The sequence below is a fragment of the Mercenaria mercenaria genome, chromosome 5 (assembly GCF_021730395.1).
Source record: "Mercenaria mercenaria strain notata chromosome 5, MADL_Memer_1, whole genome shotgun sequence".
In the NCBI taxonomy this organism is placed as follows: Eukaryota; Metazoa; Mollusca; class Bivalvia; order Venerida; family Veneridae; genus Mercenaria; species Mercenaria mercenaria.
In genome coordinates, this window is record NC_069365.1 from 48,961,693 (window position 1) to 48,971,525 (window position 9,833).

General features: G+C 35.7%; 1 protein-coding gene across 1 annotated transcript; it reads left to right on the forward strand.

Annotated features, from left to right (window-relative positions):
• Positions 1-3,398: 3,398 nt before the first annotated feature.
• LOC123539370 (uncharacterized) lies at positions 3,399-4,531 on the forward strand. The gene has a single exon (XM_045323934.2). The coding sequence runs from the start codon at positions 3,413-3,415 to the stop codon at positions 4,529-4,531; it is 1,119 nt and encodes a 372-aa protein (XP_045179869.2). The 5' UTR covers positions 3,399-3,412.
• The last annotated feature ends 5,302 nt before the right edge of the window (positions 4,532-9,833 follow it).

The following is a 9,833-nucleotide window of genomic DNA, read 5'->3' on the forward strand; positions in this document are numbered from 1 at the left end:
TACTACGGAAAGCATTCAAAGTGACTTAGTGTGAATATTTCTGATCGGCCAAAGTTTAATTGTTAAGTGTGCATATTGTGATACATCTATTGACAGTTTAGAGGAAATAATTGAACACTGCTGTTCGAAACATAGTGACAATGTTTTGAAATACCGCGAAATTACGAAAGGTTGTCCTATAATTTCACGAACATTGTTGGTTGTGTCCACAATAAGGACGCAGTAAAGAAAGGAAATTATACTGTTATCAATGAGTTATCGTAATACCGTATATTTTAAACATAAATGAACCCTGATCTGATTATCGTACACATCTTTGTTTGTCGTCTTCAAACTTGTTCGAAGTTCTGTGACCCACTCACTGTATGTCTGTCTGTCACCGTTTAGAAGAATTGCGTTTGTTTCATACCTTGTATATGAATGGACTGACAGGCATGTGAGTGTGCAGGGGCGAAGGGGGTGGGGTCACAGAACTTCGATCATCTACGATTCACACATGTAGCACGGATTTTCGTTTCGTTAGATATTTGTCCAGAAATGTTTACTATATCAGTCAGGAATTATCCGAAAATCTAAACCCACCTCAAAATCAATACAGCTTTTTAAACTATAAAAATGATTTCTAAACTTTGATACTGTTACACATTGTCATAACGATGTTTATTGAACAAATAAAGTTGATAAGAAAGGTACTCCGGCATTTCAGTTACTTTAAAAGGGTCGGAAACATAAAAATGTTCATTTTGAAGACTTTTTCGGGCATATTTTAATGAATTCCAGCGACATAAAGTGATTTGTCGAACAAAATATTTGGTACACAAATCATGTTATCAATACAGGATATAATGGCTATTAAAAGTGTCACACTTACATTGCACACAAACATAAAAACATGAAAAAAGAAAAGAAAATTAACTACATAGTATTACATCGTCTTTCCGTCAACCATGTTGGCACTGAGTCAGGGTCGCTGAACAGAGTCAAGATTATCCGGGTACATAGTGTGAGTACGCTTGAATGGTTCGAGCTATACATGAGCAAGAATTTTCTTTATTGAAAATCAGATATCATTTATTCAAATTAAAAGCCAAAACGAAAAGCACGATTATATAAAGTCACATAAAAGTTTTTAGTCATAGTCAAAATTGACGCTTAAACATTATTCTATTATCGTTCACGACGATATAAAATAAGCATACTAATTTTACATATATGGCACGCCAGTTGTCCAGTAATTATGTGAACCCAGGCTCACGGTCGAAAAATGATAAATTAGGTTTTTCGAACGTAAAACCAGGTTTTTCGAATACTTACCTATATTTTTGAGCGAAAACATAAGATGGCGGGCGTAAATCGTAGTTTATGTTCGTGAACCCAGGTTAACGTTCGATAAACTAGGTTTCTCGACTGAACTATTAATTTCGGTCGTTATCCTAAGTTCACGACCGTAAACCTTTTTTTACGGGCGCAAACCTTAGTTCACGAACGTAAACCATAGTTTACGAACGTGAACCTATGTTAACGACCGTGAACATGTGTTTACGACCGTAAACATAGGTTCACGCTCGTGAACATAGGATTACGACCGAAAATCATAGTTCTGCTCGAGAAACCTAGTTTATCGAACGTAAACCTAGGTTCACGTTCATAAACTATGGTTCACGCTCGAAAACCCAAGTAAACGGTCGTAAACATAGGTCCACGCTCCATAAACTAAGGTTCACGTCCGTAAACTATGGTTCACAGCAAGCCAATTATCCAATAAGTACGTTCTTGGTCGAAAAACAAGGATTATCGAATACTTACCTATATTTTCGAGCGAAAACAGGATAACGATTACGCACTTGAACCTATGTTTACGTTCGATAAACTATGTTTCTCGATTGAAATATAAATTTCGCTCCTTATCCTTAGTTTACGAGCGTGAACCTAGGTTCACATTCGTAAACATAGGTTAACTTCCGTAAACTACACGTCCTAGAATTTCGGTTTTATCTTATGTTTACGATCGTGAACCAGGGTTCACGAGTGTGAACCATAGTTTACGAACGTGAACCTATGTTTGCGACCGTAGACTTGGGTTTACGAACGTGAACCTACTTTATCCTATGTTTTCGCTCGAAAGAATATGTTAACATGCTTTTATGTTTGAAACACCTAGTTAATCGATCGTTAATCCTAGTTGTTCGACCATGAACCTAGTTTCACGTAATTATTGAAATATTGTGATACATGTCACGCCTTTAAACTATGGTTCACGATCATAAACTTAGACTCACGGTCGTAAACATGGATTTGACGTTCGTAAACGAAGGCTCACGCTCGTTAACGTAGTTTCACGGCCATAAACCCATGTTCACGCCAGAAATTCATAGTTGATTTTATAACCGTAAACCATGGTTTACGTTTGATAAACTAGGTTTCTCGATTGAACTACGAATTTCGATCGTTATCCTATGTTTACGGTCGATATCCTGTGTTTACGCTCGTGAGCCCCATTTCACGCTCGTAAACCATAGTTTACGATCGTGAACTTGGGTTTACAAACGTGAACCTACGTTTACGAGTGTGAACTATGGTTAACGGCGTTATCCTATGTTTTCGCTCGAAAATATAGGTTAGTATTAGAAAAACCTTGTTTATCGATCGTTAATCCTAGTTTTTCAGCCGTAATTATTGGAAAACTTGCGTACCATATATTTAAACGTAAATTAGTTAAAGTAAATATTGTTACTGTCAGGGGTTTTGCAAGAATGAGACGAAACATTCAGTGGTACTAGACATTCGCTTACTCCTGGTGACAAGAACTACAAATACGAAATACAAAACTGAGTTTTATTTCTGTTTTTTTTCCAGGGCGAGTCGACCACGTAGTCCATGTAGTTTGTTATCAAGTTATAGTTTATTTAAAATATAGTTGACAGTAGACTAGTTTCGGTATAGCTATACATGTTAATTCATAAACAGATATGTATCTTTCATAACGGACTAATTATGATATAGAGTCTAAATGTGAAATAATTTTGCCCATGCCGAAATATCATGTTGTATTTCATAAAGTACATATTTGTCGTCTCTTAATGAAGGCGTTTCGCAAACAGAAGTGAGAGTTTGTTGTTATTTTGTAAGTGTAATTTATGCGCTTGTTTTTCTTACCATACACAATATAATTAAATTTTGTTGAGATGCCTCCCCCCTAAAAAGTGTTTGGGTGTTTGTTGATAATCACTATGACTATGTTATCTGTTAGAGAAGAAAAATGCGGAAATAAATTGTCGTTAAAACAGAAACTCTGAAAAATCTGAATTAAAACGAATACGCGAGGGAACGATTAATTTCTTTTGGAAATTTGAATGAATTTGATTATGTGAAGTGATTCAAATTTACTTGATTTTAAATTCGTTTATTAAACATGTCGGACAAGGTAAGCGGGAGGAAACAACCAAGCTTTGTACCCAGACAAGGTACATCGCGTGAAAAGGGAACCAGTAGTTCTGATATGTCGGTATACAAAAGTTCTGCGGAAGAATCAGTAAGAAATAAGGACCGAAAACAGTCGTCTATTTACAAAAGTTCTGAGGAATATTTCGAGTATAGCTGTGATCCCTGCAAAACTGTCGGTGATCATGTTGAGGCTCAGGGATACTGTACTAATTGTGAAGAATATCTCTGTGGCACGTGCTTTAGAAGCCATTCTAGGAGCAAGGCATCAAAACATCACACTCTGTTGGACAAGGACGCTATGCCAAAAATGACTGCTAAAATCTGCGATCCGTGTAAAACAGCCGGGGACGAAGTAGAGGCCGCTGGATACTGTAAGGATTGTGACGAATATTTATGTGATAGCTGTTACAAGAGTCATTCGAGGAGTAAAACATCGAGGCACCATGTGTTGGTGGACAAAGACAAGATATCCGAAGAATCCGACCGTGCTGTTACATCTTCCATTGTTAAAATGAATATCCATACAAAAGGCGCCGGCGAGGTGAATTACAATGAAGAATATACTCACCTGCGTGATATCAATATTAAGGCTGACACTGACGAAAAGGACTGTTACATTACTGGAATGACTTTACTCTCGGACACTGAGCTGGTTCTGTGTGATGTTAATAACAACTCGCTTAAACTCGTTGATGTTGAAAATGGTATCATCAAGGACGTTTTCGTATTACAAGCTGGACCACTCGGAATCACAGCGATATCCAAGGACCAGGTAGCTGTTGTGTTAGGCAACAAACATCAGATACAGATTATTTCAATACGTGGAAGACTATCCGTAGTTCGTACTATTAAAACTACCGGTGATTGTGTAGACGTGAAACTTAATAGTGGAAAATTATATGTGTCCTTTTGGGAACCTGTACAATTTCAGATTCTTCAAATGACAGGTGCAATAATTAAGACAATCAAGCCGGAGTCTGAAGTACTAAAACACTGTGCTCACCCGCGTCATATTGCAGTGAGTCCTGATGAGGGTATGATCTACGTGTTTGACTGGAAAACAAAGAAAGTTATGTCATGGATATGAATGGGAATATGATATCCATGTATCAAGGTGAACTAGAAGAACCTGGTGATATCACTTTCTCTTCATTTGGTTCCGTCTACCTCTGTAACAGGGGACAGAACATCATGTTCAAGGTGACACCAGACCTGAGTGAAGCTATGGTGATACTAGGACCACCAGATGGTATGAAATATCCACAAGCAATTTGTTTTAATACCAACAAACAGCATCTCTGTATGAGCAATGCAGGTGCCAAATATAAAAACTTGATCAAAGTATTTCAATGGAAATATAAATGAACTGTATCTGTACACCGTTGTCTGTACCGATATGTAAATAAAGAATAAATAACAGTGTAAGTGTCCGGATTTAATTAATTGCGTTTGAAACAAACATTTAGAAATATGGAAGAAACAAAAAATTTGTTTTTCTGCTGATAACATTTATCATACCTTTTTCCTTGCTGTATCTTTCACTTGGCTTGGACTTTCTTCTTCTTTTTTTATGTAATTGTGTATGTAAGAAACAGATGTGTTTTGATTCTTAATAATGATATGTGTAGTTTTCATTCATTATTATTTATAATATAATATTTTTGAGCTGAATATTGAATGTATTTACATAAACTGTTAAAAAGTTGTTTATTTGAAAGTATGAAAAGTGTGCCTAACATGTTCTATAGCAAAAAAAAACAACAATAAAAAACGAGACATTTCAACCCAAGATACAACAAAAAATGATGACAGATTCCTAAAATCTTGTCGGTTGAAGACTTTGATATACAGAATGTAAAAGCAAGAAATCAATACGCTTTTTTACCATTATACTCTTGAACCTGATATCTTAAAGGGACATGCTTCAGATCAACATAGCTATATATCAAACAAATCATAACAATGTTGGTTTTGAGGTAACTTATCATCGTTTTATTGTTAGCGACGATGACCGTCTTACTTCCATAAGCATGATTTCGTCATAAACATTAATAAATATGACATCACGAAAAAAGTAAACTTCATAGAAATGTCTTTTTGAAAGACATATGAAATATTAAAGACTAATTATTACTTTATAAAATAAATATACAATGAACTGTACAAATATAGAAGGTGTGTTATGTACAGACTTGTAAAGGAGAGAACATTTCAAATTGTGTATTCTGAAATAGATTTTCCTGTTCTTGGTTAAATCGAAACATTCAATATTTTACGCCCGCCCACAGTTACTTTAATGATGCTCATCTTTCACAAAAAAAACCTATCATCAGATATTCATTTAAACCTAACTCAATTGTGTCTTAGTTGACTAAATATACAAACTGACTCAAACAGATTAACCTAATGAGTATATTGAAAGACAACGACCAGTGTAGGGGTAGGGGGTGGAAATGTGGGGAAAGGTTGTAAAGTTGAAAAAGAAATGTCTCATAAAATACAAACGGCGTAGAGGTAATAATGTTTGGCGCATGAAAAAATCAGATTTAAACAGGATGTATAGACAGAAAAGGTTTGGATATGCATGTACGAACACAATATTTCAACAAAGCAGCAAATTTAAATGATCAGTAGGTATCCTTTCAGCGATAGAAAGTCAAAATTATTTGACGTCCTGGACTGGTCTTGAAATAATTTCGTGTTGGGTCAGAATCCCCTATAAGTAACCATCTAGCACAATATGTCGACCAGTATACAATTAGTTGGACTGGAAAAGGCCGAATCAGTTGAATATCTGAAATGAAAATAAAACCTTAGTACTATAAAGTGATTATGGGTTTACATACGTCTGGAATGATCCTTACTCAGTTAACCTAAATTTATACGTTTGTTTACGCATTTAAGCAAATAGTGATAGATAGTTTTATTCAAGGGTAGACTGTTAGTAAGGAAAACAGTGGTATACTAGAGTTGTATAATTATTGTAAAACAACAATTGCTTATGAATTGTATTTAGATGTTGTACCACCTTGTTTAAGAATGTACCTAACACGCATTAGAATTTCGGCCCATTCTTTGAGAATTCATACAGGTAGATATTCAAGAAACAGAATTCCAAGAAATGAAAGATATTGTTTATATTGTAATAGGCTAGACTTAGAAGATGAATATCATTTTGTTTTAATGTGTCCTTGTTTTGAAGAAATCTGCAAAAAGTTTATAAAAAAGATATTATTACACTAGGCCACGTATGTATAAATTTATTGAACTAATCCAAACGTAAAATAAAAATAAGTTAACATTGCTAGCACAGTGCATACATTTTTCATTAATACATGTGAGCTATTTATGTAGGAAAAACTCAAAGTTAAATACAGTGAATATTTTATACTTATTGAGTATTACATGTATTTTAATACTAATTTAAAGTGACATTATGCGCATCTTAAAGTCTTTGGAGATTGTTCTATTGAAGCAATTTTCAGTTGCAGTGCATTAGAGGTGTTACATTTATGAAAATGCCGAACTGAGGTTGATGTCTTGGAAACGAAGAAATCGGGCTGATGAAATCATAGTTCATTTCCTTTACAGTGATCTCCCTTGTGTTGTTGTTGTTGTTATTGTATATTGGGATTTCTTCAGTGGAAGGGAAGTAACTCTTGCATAGAGTTTAATTTTCTTAAATACAGTGGCTGAATTTATGCTTGAAAAAATGTGCATAATACCACTTTGATGAATTTTGTATAATTATATATATAAATGTAATGGGATGAAATCAATACCAACTCGTATATAAAAGTTCATCCACATAAATCGTTGATGAAGCGACTACTCTTTCAGGGCTAATGGTACTTTGCGGAACGGAACGGAACGGAACAAGGTAAGAGGCAACCCACGGGGTGTAATCAAAATGTAAAAAACAATGCTTTCAAACTAATCAGACCACCAACTCTGATAAAAAAAAATAACCTATTGCATTCGATTCATTGTCCTAGTTAGTCGCATGTTAGTGTCAAATGAAGACTGTTCTTCTTTTCACTTACAGTTTAATTGTAGCTGTATTCATTGTAACTCTACGTACTATCTACAGAATTTGAAACTGAGAACGAGTGCCAATGCTTGCAAAACGTATTAGCTGCAGAAGCAGTGCATGGAACTAGTCGGTTGGTTGTCTGAGGTAAAAGCTGCTCCTAATGTAGAAATTACTAATCTGAATATGTTATAAACATCACCAGAATGTAAATCATAATGTGTCAGATGTAACCATCACTTGAAGATTACAGAAGACCGTTTTTCTTTTCACTTATAGTTTGTAGATGTATACTTGTTACTCGGATTCTATATACTGTCTACAAAATTAGAAACTGAGAATATGTGCCACCGCGTGCAACACGTGTTTGCTGCAGAAGCAGTGCATGAAACTAGTCAGTTGGTTGTCTATGGTACAAGCTGAAATCACATCAAGTAAAATATTTCTTGTTCCGTTCCGTTCCGCAAAATACCATTACCTATATAGCTATTGGTACTTTGCGGAACGGAACGGAATCGAGTCAGGAATAAAGCTCAGCTGCATATAAATTAATAAATGTAGAAATGACTAATCTGAATATGTTATAAACATCACCAGAAGTTAAATCATAATGTGTCAGAAGTAATCATTACTTGAAGATTACAGCAAGACCGTTTTTCTTTTCACTTACAATTTGTAGGTGTATACTTGTTACTCGTATTCTATGTACTTTCTACAAAATTAGAAACTAAGAGTGTGTGCCAATGCTTGCAAAACGTATTTGCTGCAGAAGCAGTGCATGCAGCTAGTCAGTTGGTTGTCTGTAGTACAAGCTGAAATCACATCAAGTAAAATATTTCTTGTTCCGTTCCGCAAAATACCATTGCCTATATAGCTATTGGTACTTTGCGGAACGGAAAGGAACCAAGTCAGGAATAAAGCTCAGCTGCATCTAATGTAGAAATGACTAATCTGAATATGTTATAAACATCACCAGAAGTTAAATCATAATGTGTCAGATGTAATCATTACTGGAAGATTACAACAAGACAGTTCTTCTCTTGGGCTCTGACTTCAGATAAAACATTAAGTACTATTTTGATACATTTCTTAATGTATCATTTTGTGTTAGGGGAACTCTTAGGAACCAACTTGTTACCAGTACTCACTAGAGAAAAGTGGGAGGTTTGTATACTTTTAAACTCGAGTTCAACCTCCCTGCTGCTATGCAGCAGACCATTCCAAAGCGGTACTCTCTAGTGTCTAATTGTTCTGTGAGCGTACATATTATGTGTCGTGTGTCTACAAGTGTGCCTAATACTTGTTTGTGTCGCTGTTTGTCCTCTCGTTTTCCCGTTTGTTGCCTGTTGGTCTTATAACCGTGTGTTGTTGTCTTTGGGTCGATAGTTGCACTAGGTCTGAGTGGGCAGGCTTTTAGCTGTGTACGTGGCTGTTCCTTGATTCATCTTTAAGTACTTCTTTTCATTTTCAGTTTGTAGCTGTATAACTGGTACTCTGATTCTACATACATCTACAAAATTTGGAACTGAGAATCCGTGTCAATGCTTGCAAAACGTATTAGCTGCAGAAGCAGGACATGAAACTAGTCACGTGGTTGTCTGTGGTACAAATTGAAATCACACCAAGTAAAATACCACTTGTTCCGTTCCGTTCTGCAAAATACCATTACCTATATAGCTATTGGTACTTTGCGGAACGGAACGGAACCAAAGTTAGAAATAAGCACAGCTGCGTCTTATGTAGAAATTGCTAACGTATAACTGTGTTATAGAAGTCATCAGATATGTTGAAATTTTCTTACTAGTAAAAGCTGCAGAAGCAAGGCATGAAACATAGTTGGTTAGCCAAAGTTATAGATAAGCACAGCTGCATCTTATGTAGAAATTGCTAACGTAATTGTTATAAATTCTGAAGTAAAGGAGATATTTTGAGAGCAGTGGTAACAAGCAAAATAGAAAGAACAAAGCAGAATCGGTTTTATTGAGTCTGTTCATGAGCATAAAATGATGAAAAGTGCAACACTGCACACGCCCTCTGGCATCTGCTTAAGCGATTCACAGTCGAAGTCGCCATTCTTGCAAGAATGTTCTTTGGTACTTTGCGGAAAGTAATTCTGCAACTGAAACTTGACTGTTCTTTGGTACAGTTAAAATATGTAGCTGTATACTTGTTACCCCCATTCTACGTACTGTCAAAATGCGGTACATGTATTGAGAAAACATGCCGATGTTTGTAGAGACTTCCTTATTAGATACCGAACGAGAGTAAAATGTGGGTCGATGTCAATTCATTGTGCCAGAACAACTAATTCGGAGTGACACAGCTGTATGAAAACTCCGCTTCCTACAGTACACCCAGT

What these genes read in the sequence shown, in the direction of transcription:
- LOC123539370 (XM_045323934.2), top strand. Translation starts at nt 3,413, where the DNA reads ATGTCGGACAAGGTAAGCGGGAGGAAACAACCAAGCTTTGTACCCAGA.